The sequence below is a fragment of the Henckelia pumila genome, chromosome 3 (assembly GCF_033568475.1).
Source record: "Henckelia pumila isolate YLH828 chromosome 3, ASM3356847v2, whole genome shotgun sequence".
Taxonomy (NCBI): Eukaryota; Viridiplantae; Streptophyta; class Magnoliopsida; order Lamiales; family Gesneriaceae; genus Henckelia; species Henckelia pumila.
Genome location: NC_133122.1, coordinates 55,959,216 through 55,972,772, shown reverse-complemented (window position 1 = coordinate 55,972,772; position 13,557 = coordinate 55,959,216). Strand labels below are relative to the sequence as shown.

Sequence of the window (13,557 nt, the reverse complement as noted above, 5' to 3'; positions counted from 1 at the left end):
CTATGGCAATAAGGATTCTTATGGACTTGAATATTATGACTGATGAAAAGGTTTCATCATAGTCAACTCCTTGTCTTTGAGTATAACATTTTGCTATCAATCGTGCCTTGTAGGTTAGTACCTTACCATCAGGCCCAAGTTTTCTCTTGTAGATCCATTTACACCCTATTGGAACAATTCCATCGGGAGGATCTACTAAAAACCAAACTTGGTTTGTATGCATCGAGTCTATTTCCGACTGCATAGCTTCAAGCCATAAATTCGAATCCGCATCAGAAATTGCTTCCTTGAAGTTTCTTGAATCACATCCAATGTCGGGTTCACTTTGATCCCTTTCAAGAAGAAGACCATATCTAATAGGAGGTCTAGAAGTCCTCTCGGATCTCCTAGGTGTAAGCGTGTCCACTGAAGGTTCTTGAGGTGTGGGATCGTTATTTTGTATCTCGGGTTCTTCTCGAATTTCTTCGAGTTCCATCATCTTGCATTTCTTATCTAATAAGAACTCCTCCATGAAGGTGGCATTCCTCGAAACAAACACTTTTGTTTCAGTAGGATGATAGAAATAATATCCGATTGAATTCTTCGGATATCCTACAAAATAACATAAGGTGGATCGACTATCCAACTTATCTCCCACTGTCTGCTTCACGTAAGCAGAACATCCCCAAATCCTCAAGTACGAATACTTAGGAGCTTTGTCATTCCATAACTCGTATGGAGTTTTATTCACTGCTTTGGTGTGAACATTGTTCAACAATAATACCGTCGTTTCAAGTGCATAGCCCCAAAATGAAGGAGGGAGCTCAGTGAAGCTCATCATAGATCGAACCATGTCTAACAAAGTTCGATTGCGACGCTCTGAGACACCATTCACCTGAGGTGTCATAGGAGGAGTCCACTGAGAGAGAATCCCATTCTCTTTTAGATAGCTCAAAAACTCGGTACTTAAGTATTCTCCACCTCGATCTGATCGAAGTGCTTTAATACTTCTACCTAGTTTGTTTTCTAGTTCAGTCTTGAATTCTTTGAACTTTTCAAATGATTCAGACTTATATTTCATTAAATATAAATACCCATACCTAGATTGATCATCAGTAAAGGTAATGAAGTAGGTGTGACCAAATTTAGTACCAATACTAAATGGGCCGCAAACATCCGTATGGATCAAATCCAACAGATTTTGACTACGCTCAGGTTTCCCTTTGAAATGAGATTTAGTCATTTTTCCTTTTAGGCAGGACTCACAAGTAGGTAGAGAGTTAATATCAGACATATCAAACATGCCCTCTCCCACTAGCTTGTTCATCCTCCTTGAGGAAATATGACCTAGTCTAGCATGCCAAAGGCTTGCCGGGTTTTGACTGTCGATTTTCCTTTTGTTTGTTGTTACCGGTTTATCAACATAATCGACTGGAACGTCTTTTAATTTTAAGTTATATAGATCGTTTTTAAATTGTTCATTTCAAATCAAACATTCATTCTTGTAAATATTGCAAATCTCATTCGCAAATTTTCAAGAAATATCTTCTCTATCAAGAATAGAAAAAGAAATAATGTTTTAATAAAATCTTGGTACAAATAAAAAACATCTCTCTCAAAATATAGCTTAAAATTTTTTTGCAAAATTAAACAAATATTTCCCATAGCTTTTGGATTCAACTCTGTAACCATTCCCGAGCCTTAACTGGGTCTCACCCATCCTAAGCTTACGACTTCTTGTCATCATCTGCAACTCATTGAAAATGTGAGATCTACATCTGGTATCCAATACCCAAGAAATAGTATTAAGTGAAACATTTATAAAATATATCCTTTGTAGTTCGTAACTACTCGATATACATTCTTTGCAGTTGCACTTCTAGTAACCGGGTTTCTTGCAGTGATGGCAAACTTATTTAGACTTGTCCATCTTTGCATGTAACATTTGGCCTTGAGATCATGGTCCTACCATTTCTCTAGTTCGGCCAACCTTTCCGAAGTTACATCAGTCGGGGCTGTTTTCGGAGGAGCCTTTTCTAACACTTAGAAAATCTTTTCTGAGCTCAGGACAATCTTAACTTATGGAACCATTCCGTATAGTTTGCGCCAGAAAGTTTGTTTTGTTCGAGAATTGAAACATGTGGATTACGAAGATTCATCATAATGATATACTGAGATGAAACAGACAATAATCGATGATTGCTTAATTAATTTACTAAGACATAAAATATGGCAAAATTTATTTTATGAATTTCACTCCCACTATTTTAACGATTTCACTACCCTCTAGTGAAAACGGGAAACTGGTTTCCTTAGTGGGAACATGGAGTCCAATTGACAAACTATAGTCCCGAATAATATCAGCCAACCATAATTTTCAAAAGGTAGAGCTCAATTGCTTCCAAAGCAACCCCCATGTTTTTACCTCATGTCCAATAAGAGCCCAATAATATGACGTCGTTTAATGTGACATGTCAAGATGACCCATCAATATTAAGTTGTGATGGACGGTCGCCATGTGGATCCCCAATAATATGAGTCAATCCCATGAGAGTTCCACCCAACTTACAACATGTGTCGATCCAATGCACAGCTTTCCGACGAACGGGCCCCCCCAATAATATGAGCCGGACCGTGCCCGCGGGTAGCATCTCATACATTGATCGTTGATGGAAGGTAGGAACATTTAAACAATATTTAAATTCCCTTTTATAAATCTTGATATCAATTTTAAATCATATTTAAAATGAGGGATTTTTAATTTTGAAAATTCGTCTCATCTTTTAAAGTTTGTATGCTTGCGGGATTCATACAATTTAGTCTAAGCATGCATACAACAATAATATCATATATTATTTAAAGGATGATCGATCCCAATCACTAATCAACCCGTGATTGCCAATCATGAGTCTAAGTCCAATCCTAGGTGATATGCAGGTATGCAATGCAATCCTATTACATTGAGCTTCCAATTTATATTTCTTCTGTCTTTATTATCTGCTGGGCCCACCACTGTTTTCAAATCTTTATCTCCCGCTACGTCTAATAAATTTACAATAAATTTCGATGACAAGTAGGGGATACATATTTAAGGGTGGAAACGGGCCATAAACCAGGCCCACTTTTTATTACAAATGACAATTCAAATTGGGCCATAAACCAAGCCCATTAATAAAACCCAACAACAATAAAACCAAATGTAAACAACCTAACATACACCTATAATATTGGTCATGGAAATCGATCATCCTTTTTATCCAATAATTAATTTAATAATTAAATAATTGGATAACATGCAATAGCATCATAATTAAAAAAGATAAAATCAAATTTTATCTCATCCTTTCATAAGATCATATCTTATCATCAATTGTATCAAAATAATTAATTTTATAAAATCTAATTTAACGGATAAAATTTATAAATTTTTCAAAAATTCAAATTTATCCAAAAATCAATTTTAAAAATTTCAAAAACAATTTTCGATCGGACCAAAAACTAAAATTTCAAAAATTTCAAAAAATCCAAAAAATCAAATTTTAAAATTTCTGAACTGCCTGGGACATTCCCGGGCAGCCCCGCCTCCACGTGGGACAGGGCTGCCCACGTGGAGGTGGGCAGCGACGCTCGCTGCCCGATTGCCCTTGTTTCACTTCAAATTTAATTTTAAAAATTTTTCGTTTTGTTTCAAAAACCGAGGCTAAAAATTTTGTAAAATCGATTAATTTTAATCGTTTGATCAAAGTTTACGACCTGGCTCTGATACCACTGTTGGAACACGCGTTCTCTGATCACACGGATGTGATACCCGGAGCAGCGGAAGTTTAAAAAAATTTTATTTTTTGATATGGAACGATTCCATATCGTGGGTATCAAATCCTAACGATTAAAATTGTTGCAAGTAAAATAATAAACACAGTTAAATATTTTACCTCTTCAAGTTAAGGCTTGATTATGGACTCCAACAGAATTTAATCTGCTCTTCTTGTAAATCCCGGGAACCGATGACTTACTCGATCAATCTTCGAAATTAGGTCCACGAACAGAAAACTTAAACCCTCTGATTGATTGCACTAGAAATCAATCAGATGTTTATCGATGAGATTAAACAGATTTGATCTGTCAATTTATAATGTAATTTTTTAGAAAAATCACAGACTGAATTATCTCAAAAAGGAGTAGAGGATTTTCGAAAAATCCCCTTGAAAATATATGTGTGTAATTCGAAAATTGCAAGAGGAATTGTGTATAATTTTTGAACACTACACATGTATTTATAGATAATTTCTAGACTAGATTAAGTTATAATTGTATTAGGACTTTAACTCCTTAGGGTCACAATCCATAACTTAAACCCAACAAGCCAAGCTTGTTATTATAGAAATTAATATAAAATTCATCGTGACTCCGATTGATAAACTGATTTTACCAATGTGCACAAAAACCATTTCTGCATCTTTAGAAGTCAAGATAATTTTTCTGAATCCGAATTCAGTGATTTCCAAAAATGCCCATCTCTATGTCATTTTAGGAAATTTCACTCCCTTTAGTTAAGAAGTCCAACTTCTCTTTAATTAAATTTAACTCTTTAAATTTAAATATCTCAACGGGGTTTAGTAATCCATTACTTGTGTGACCCTCAATGGTTCAGGGATACAGCTAGCCGTGGGCTCACAACTCCTTGTGACTTGGAACAACAATTTCCGACTTACCCATCGAATCATGGTAAGAGAGCCTAGCAACATCGCCCTATGATTCCCTAGGTATCACTGATAGTGCCTGCAAGAACCAGTAGATTTTGGTTAGCGTACAGTACGGTCCCTTCATCCATATATCTCGATCGAATCAACAACCATTGGTGTATCGAGAGTCGTTAGAGATTCGATAACTATGCATTACATCTTGGAGATCAAATAGTGACATCGCATGTGTTACTAGGAAAACCGAGTAACCTAAAACACATCATGTACTCTGGCCAGAGATTCGTCACACTAATATCTCCTCAGATCGCATAAGATATCCACACTCGCAAGTATGTGGTGAATCCTTGACAATAAGCATCGACTCCTATATGTGTCGTAACTGTACCCAATCCCGACACCTGATGACCCCAATAGAGTCGGTAAACGAGTCAAAGTACAGTACTAGCATATAGAGTCTCAATGATGTTTCAAGTAGTAAGGACTAATGGTGTACAACCAAAACCGCGGACTTTATCCACTCGATAAGTGATAACCACTTGGAAAGTCTGGATAGGGTAGTTCGATCATTCATCATATGAATATCCATTTGCATGCTTTGAACATCTCTATGTTCCATACCAATGAAACGTGGTACTAGGCATCACAAATGCTAGTCTCAATCTCGAGCGATCCTTATCCTTATTAAGCGGACGGCTCAATTGAGTAGGAACTGTTTAGAATATACAGTGACTATAAGATGTGTTTCATAATAGTGATCTCTTTTTATTTACTATCTCATCTTACTTACACTATAGTATATTCAAGGTCTTTATCAAAACAACAATAGTATATCACAATATAACAATATGAAGAAAGACAAAGAAAATGTCATTAATGAATGTAAATTATATTAAACAAAGATTGTTTATACATAGAGTCATAAAAGTCCTTAGCCACAAGTTGGCTAACCGGGCACCCACTCTTTCAATCAGCCCCTTTGAACTTTGATCAAGATCCCTATTTATAAGCTTTGGTTTGCAATGGTCATAATTTCAAAGTGTTCTTCATATAGGATTCAAATTATTCCTGTTGGATTTGTCACTATCATCAACGATCTCTGACGCCGACATTCCCTTAGTATCGCGACACTACATTCTGCAGATATGTCAGAGTACGGACGATCTTATCCGGAAGTACTGTGAATTTATTTGCGCAATCAGTTGGGAAATGGTACACTGATAGATTCAGTTTAGCAGGGTAAACTGCTTTGTATCTCTGAGATAATCAGTTGAGTAAGGATGGACTGATGAATTCAGTTTAGCAAGGTAAACTGCTTTGTATCTCTGAGATAATCAGTTGAGTAAGGATGTACTGATGAATTCAGTTTAGCAAGGTAAACTGAATTGTGTTCCTTTAGCGTGACTGATAGATTCAGTTTAGTCGAGGTATCTGTAGGTCATCATGACGTCATCAACCTCTGTATATCAGTTTGGTTTTCTGTAGATGCTTAAGTAGTTTGGCTTTGTTTTGTAAATACCAAAACTAAATTTCCCAACAAAGTGAAATCAAAAAATAAATTATTTCATATAGTTTCTTTGTTATTACAAATAAATTGTGTTTATTCACCTCTTATTTAATTATAAAAATTCACCTTCAATGAATTGGTTTGAATTATTTTCTATCAATTTAAGAATACAAAATTTAAAACACATTTTTTTAAAAAAATCTAATAAAAATAATAAAATTTAGTTACGACATACTTATAAAAATATTTGAAAATAATGATACGTCATGATTCAATAGATATATGATCATAAAAATAAATTAGAGAAATAAAATTTTATCGAAACATAATTCTTAGAAAAATCTAAAAACAATTAACATAAAAATGATTCAGATGTTGGAAAATAAAAATATGCATGAATTCTTTAAAATTATTAAAGACAATATATATTTATTTATTATGACTATAAAAGTGTAAATAAAATGATTAAGTTTTTCACACTGGATTTTTTATTTTGTCTTTAGATTGTATATTAATTCGATTAATTGTATTGATATGAAATTTTCTACACAGAATTTTAAAAATATAAAAATTGATGTATAAAGTGAATATATGTTTGAAAAATAAAATTTATTTTAACTGAAATTATTTTTAAAAAACCATGTATATTTAATAATTTTAACTTTAAAATTGTGAATAGAAATAAAAAAAATTTCATTAGAGAATTTTTCGATAGATAATTGCATGAACATTTGGTGAAAAATGAATGTAAAAAATTAAAGAAAAATATAATATAAAATTTATGGATAATTTGAAATTTAAATAAAAATAAATATTATAAATTTCATTCATAAATATTAATAAATCAAAGATAATTATGGAAAAATAAAGAAAAATTTGTAATTTTGGTCCGCTAATATTTGCAAATTATGATTTTGGGTCTATATTTTCATATCAGATAATTACCCCTATGAACTCTCAAGATTCTTAAAGACATGGATGAAAAATGAATTATCTATTAACTCTTTGTGCTTTCAAATCTTGAGCACTTATATCTTCATGTTTTCAAGTTTAAGCACATCCCCTTATCTATACGTGTTTTTGTAGGCGTTTATATCCAAAATTTGAAACACAAGAACTTAACAGATATAGATGATTTTTAGCGTGATCGAAATCTGAGTTTCAGTTCGTCTTGCGTATTTCGATTTTTGGCAATTTTAGTTATTTTTCATCAAAAATGCTAATGCAATATTATAAACGTCTACACTACAAAATATCACATCGAAAAAAGACTTTAAATCATAAAAAATAAAAAATAAAACAAAACAAAACAAATACAATAGACTTTGAAATCTGATAACACATAGTATCAAAATTACAAACAAAGAAACTTATAGAATCAAAAAAGCAATTTTTCCAAAAATAAATGTCAAAATGTAATCCATGAACATTTATCTAAATAAATTTGAGACTCAAACATAAGACTTTATCAAATATTAAAAATTTACTATATCTTTAATAAAATAAAACAAATGAATATTATTCGAAAATTTAATAATTACTAATTTTAATTTTTTTAAAAGGTGAATAAATTTAAATTTATGATTTGTCTTATGTTATATCTAATATATTTTCACGTGTCTAACGTACGAGACACGTGTTATTGATTTTCTAAATATCATACTACATTTATAAATTAATCATATACTATTAGAATATAAATGCAATCAAAGAATAAATTATTTTTATATAATTTATTTGTTATTAAAAATACATTGTGCTAATTCACATCTTATTTAATTATAAAACTTCACCTTAAGTGAATTGGTTTGAATTATTTTTTATAAATTTAAGAAAACAAAATTTAAAACACGTGAGCATCAAAGTGATTTTTTAAAAAATATATATATAACAAAAAAATAAAATTTGGTTACAACATACTTTTAAAAAAATTTGAAAACATCAATACATCAAAATTGAATAAAAATTTGATAATAAAAATAAATTAGAGAAATAAGATTTTATCGTACATAATTATTAGAAAAATCTAAAAAAATTTAAAATAAAAATGATTAGATGTTGGAAAAAAATATCTATTAATTAAAATTATTAAAAATAATAAATATTTATTTTATTAGATTGTGTATTATTTCGATAACATAAAAATTATTAGATGATGGAAAATAAAAATGTCTATTTATTAAAATTATTAAAGATAATAAATATTTATTTTATTAAAGTGTTTATTATTTCAATCTAAAATAATTAACATAATAAATATTTTCACTCTAAATTTTCTATTTTGTCCTTAGATTGTGTATTATTTCGATTAATTGTATTGAAATTTTCTACATAATGCTTTAAAAATATAAAAAAATGATATATAAAGTGAATATATATATATATATTTGTTTGACAAATAAAAAATATTTTCACCGAAATTTTTAAAAGAAAATCATGTATATTTAATAATCTATTGCTTTACCTATTTAAAAGTGTGAATAAAAGGATAAAATTTTACCATTGTGAAATAACATTTTTGATGTTTTATTTACACTATAAGTAATGTCATATAAAAATATATAGAGATATAAAAGTAAAAACAACATTTTAGTTAGAACATAAAAATAAATAAATATTTTATTATATTATATTTAAATATTAATATCCATAAATATATTATACACTTTCATTAAATTGCAACTAATGCGTCCATTAATACGATTAAATAATTTATTTTTTAATTATTATTTTCTAAAAAGAAGTATTTTTTTCATTTTTCACAATTTTTTTTTATTTATTTTACACCTTATGTAATGTTAGACAATATAAAAATATATAAGAATAAGCTAAATTTTAGTTTGTGGCTTAATTGAGTTGCAATTAATCAAAGAGATAAATAAATTTTTAAAAGAACAAAATAAAAAAAAAATTAAAACTTACGGTATTAATATAAAAAGTTAGAATTAAAAAAATATAATAATATAAATCTTGAAAAGAACAAAACTAAAACTAAAATTTACGGTAATAATATTAAAAGTTAGAGTTAAAAATATATATTTATGAAATTAATGTAGGAGTATAAATTAAATCTATTACCTACCTAAAAATGTGAATATTAAAAAGGTAAAATTTTATCATTGTAAAATCTATCTATCTATTACCTATCTAAAAGTTTGAATAAAAGGGTAAATTTTTATCATTGTGAAATAACAAATTTGCAATTTTATTTACACAAGGTCATATAAAAATATATAGGAATATAATACAAGTTAAATGAAAAATAATAAAAATAATATGCAAGTTACATGACTATAAATGAAAATTTATATACCAAAAGAGAACAAAAAAAAACATGCGAGTTAAATGATCAAAATAAAAACAATATACAAGTGACATGATTAAAAATAAAAATGCATAGTAATATGACTAAAAATGAAAACATTCACGTTACATGATTGAAAATACAAATTCACCATTAACATGACTAAAAATGAAAAAAAAATGATCATTGTATTATTTTAGTTGATTTTCATAATAAATAATTAAAGTTTATATGTTTTTTATTATAAAGCCGTGAAAATCTCAATAATTATAAAAAATAATAAATAGATATATTATATAAACAAAATGTCACTACGTGCATCGCACGTGCTGTTTACTAGTATTATATATATCTCAACTTTAATATAAAAAAAAAAAATTATATAGGATGAAATGATGATGATGCAAAATAAATATTCAAGTATACAATAAGTTTACTTGGTTGGAGGACAAACAAATAATAGATTGTGGTTTGAATGAAAAGAAGTTGCTGAGTTGTATATAATATATGTTTGTCTCAATCAAGACTTCTTCAAGCCCAGCATAATTAGAAGAATTCCAAGATAATCAAATCTGTAAGCAGATTTAAAGAGCTGCAACTTATGATTGTTCCAGGGAGGATACCGGAACCAAAAATCCACCAGATAGCTACGTCTCACAATTGCCTTCTCATATGAAAACTCTTGGAACGAGAATTTTCCGTGATATCTTCCAAAACCGCTCTCCCCAACTCCTCCGAATGGAAGAGAGTCCGCCGCATACTGCAATTTCCCATCCAAACAAACATTACCATTTACTATATATCAACTTGCTTGTTCCAACTCATCATCAACTTACTTGTACTATTGCATCATTAAAGACCACACTTCCTGAGGATGTCTCTGAAGACAACCTCTTCTTTAGTCCTTCATTTTTTGTGAATGCATATATTACAAGCGGTTTTGGCTTCGATTTGATCAACTTAATACTATCTTCCATCTTTTCCAACTGCACAAAACAAATTCGTTTTCCATTGTAATATACACCATTTGTGATTCATACACTGAATATATATATTGTTATATTTTTCCTCACCGTGATTATAGGAAGGAGTGGACCAAAGATTTCTTCAGTCATGACTCCAGTTTCCAATGGTGGATCCACCAATATAGTTGGTTCGATGAACCTGCATCATGCCATGTGTTATGTCCCTTGATACTCATCACCAGTCCAACTCATGTACTTGCAAATTAATTATGAAAAACTTACAGATTGTCTTCATCTAGCAAACCGCCATAGACCACAGAAGCTTTGACTGAGGGCTCATTTAATAGATTCTTTAGTCGCGTAAAGTGATTTTTGTTTATGATCCTTGAGATGCTGTTGGTTTCTTTCGGATCTTCTCCAAACATACTCAGCGTAGCAGCCTTCATTAACTCTACCTGAAAGAATTTATGCCCCAAATGAGATTGTTCTTGAGACAGAAAATAATCAAGAAAGTGTTAAAGAGTTATGAATAAACTGTAGAAATGTTGAGGTGATACCAGAGTGGATGCAAACTTCTTTTCCACGAGAATGTAATCAATGGCTATACAGGCTTGTCCAGCACAAATCCCGAATTTTGCAGCAAGGATACGTTTTATCGCAATCTAAGAACATCAACACATCTCAATAAAAATTTATATTTCAGGAACAACCTTTTCCACACAAGGCAATGAATCCAACATGTGGAAATAGAGCATCAGATGAGCAATTACCGTTTTATCCCAAGAACTTGAAAGAGAATCAACAAGTGCAGGGCATTTTCCTCCTAACTCTATCGTAACAGGAGTGAGATTCTTGGCTGCAGCAGTCATGACTATTCGTGCTACCGGTGCACTACCTATCGGGGAAACAGAACAAAATTACATGAAATAAAAGTTTTTCAAACAAATTCAAGTAACTCTCCCAGTGCCATTCTGAGAAACACAAGGGCTCAAAAGCACACATCTCCCCCTTTCTCTCAGGTTTTTCATCAAAAGAGTATCGATCTTGATTGCAGCCATACAATGGTAAAGAATGAAAACAGTTCTTCATGGCCATGTGGATGTGCGGTGGCTTGGCTGGGATTGGAAAGCTGCTTCCTGCATCTTAAAGTTTCCCACAGACTACGTATTTTCATCCAACATATATATATATGAACAAAAATATAATCTTGCCACCAAAATTTTTCAAGTTTTAGCTTTGTGCCCCCTAAGCAGAACATCTGTCTCCATCGAGTAAAGTGTATACCTGTGAAGAAAATCTTGTCCCATTTAAGTTGTAATAGCTGCTCACCAACTGAAACACCACCTTGAATGACTTTTATAGCTTTAGGATCCAAGTAAGTGTGAATCAAGTCGGCTAAAACCGAGGCAGATGCAGGAGCAAGCTCCGACGGCTTCAAAACAACTGCATTTCCGGCACAAATTGCTCCGATCAATGGTTCCAAAGATATTCCTGCAATTGAAACAGAAATAAACACGAAGACATTCAAAACCATTCATTTCTGAGTGATAGAGAGAAGGGTTCTGCGTTCTGGGGAAGAAATTAAATGGCAAGAAAATAGCTCTTTTACTGGAGAAACTTGTCGTACCAAAAGGGAAATTCCAAGATGATATGATGAGAACAACTCCAAGGGGCTCAGGGACTAACGCAGCACTAGCTGGGAATGCAGCAAGCGGCAAATCAGCCTGTAGTAGCATAGAAAATGATGAATTTTGAAGTGTGAATAAAGTAAATATTTTGGAGACTTAAAGAAAAGGAACACGACCTTCCTGCCTGACATCCATTTCTTCAACCCATTCAACGCATAATTCACAGACTTGATCAAAGGTCCAATCTGGGAACAACAAGTTTCTTTAATTAACCGTGAAAAGTATCCAATATTATTAAGTGGGTGGGTGGGAGAAAAGAAACCTCATCTCTATAAGATTCGATTGGATGCTTCCCTAAATCTTGTTTAAGAGCTTGAGTTATATCATCCTCTCTGTGTTCCAGCAGAGAGAGCAAGTTGTGTAGCTGCGACCTCCTCCAAGATTCATCCTTGGTCCTCCCAGAGTCAAATGCTTCCCTCAACTCAGTGATCACCTCCTCCATCACAGAAATCGTGAAAGTTTGTTGGGTATTTTAATTGTACTTGTTGCGTCAGCTAGCTTCATTAAAACATGGATGAGTGCCGTGCCATTTCTGCCATTAGTTTGGCCTCAGATTGGGACATGGAAACCAACATGCACGCGTTCTTTTACCAATGGCCAATGGCCAATGGAACAGAGCATTCAGTTACGATCAATATTAATTATAATTAGAAGCCACGCTTTTTTCACTTGCGAACATTCAGTGGAGATTTATTCAATTTGTTTCCACTTGTAATAATAAATCTACTGCATTTAATAGAGCGAGGAACACGATTTCCATCCCCAGGCCCACCCCTTGGTGTATTTAGTTAGTTTGGTATAATAACAGGCAATATGTGTAATTCGCGTCCGAGCGGTGCATGCTACTTCCAAAATCGTTGTGGCTGGCTTCAGGCGCGCGCTTTTAAAGTTTTTATTCAATGGCCCAATAATTAGTTCGTTATGTGTTTTCCTTCTTTCTTTTTTATTACTACGATCAATTTTTAGCTCAAAGTTTCGTCTCAAATCTGGATCTAGACATGAGCCACGAGTCGTATGTACATGTTTGTCAAGTATTTCATGTCATCATGTAGCTCGAGTCGAGTCGTGGGAATATTTCTCGGTTTAATTTTAGGATCATTCTTTTCTTCTTCTTCTCCTTTATTTTTTTTAATGAAATGAGAACCGCTCACGTTAAATAGATCTTCCGGCTAATGTAATAGTTGCAAATTAAACTAGCTAGCAATGCTAAACAGATAAATCGCAAGTCATAAATCATTTGTCAATAGCTTATCTAATCTACGGGCATCCCTTAGGACTCGTTTGGAGTCAATATTCTTGCTTCAGTAAAGTAAAATAAAATAAAATAAAAAATATGTTAGCGTGTCAATTTAGTCCCAAAACTTTTTCTTTCTCCCCAATCCATATATTCAGTTGAGTTAACTATAGGGCCAAA

The 13,557-nt window shown here is 31.8% G+C and overlaps 1 protein-coding gene across 1 annotated transcript; it reads right to left on the bottom strand.

The window, feature by feature from the left end:
- Window positions 1-9,857: 9,857 nt before the first annotated feature.
- Window positions 9,858-12,802, bottom strand: LOC140891274 (aldehyde dehydrogenase family 3 member F1-like). Its single transcript, XM_073299688.1, has 10 exons — window positions 12,406-12,802; window positions 12,260-12,328; window positions 12,083-12,179; window positions 11,740-11,946; window positions 11,226-11,350; window positions 11,013-11,117; window positions 10,738-10,910; window positions 10,564-10,654; window positions 10,327-10,476; window positions 9,858-10,250 (listed from the first exon to the last, which is right to left on the bottom strand). The coding sequence occupies exons 1-10, from the start codon at window positions 12,583-12,585 to the stop codon at window positions 10,011-10,013; spliced, it is 1,437 nt and encodes a 478-aa protein (XP_073155789.1). The 5' UTR covers window positions 12,586-12,802; the 3' UTR covers window positions 9,858-10,010.
- Window positions 12,803-13,557: the final 755 nt, after the last annotated feature.

Bases quoted from the DNA above. Each gene is read 5' to 3' on its own strand.
- LOC140891274 (XM_073299688.1), bottom strand. From the start codon at position 12,585: ATGGAGGAGGTGATCACTGAGTTGAGGGAAGCATTTGACTCTGGGAGG. The intron at 11,947-12,082 runs GTACGACAAGTT...TTTCAATTGCAG, and splicing joins ATCTTGGAATTTCCCTTTTG to GAATATCTTTGGAACCATTG. The intron at 10,251-10,326 runs GTAAGTTGATGA...GGGAAATTGCAG, and splicing joins TTAATGATGCAATAGTACAA to TATGCGGCGGACTCTCTTCC.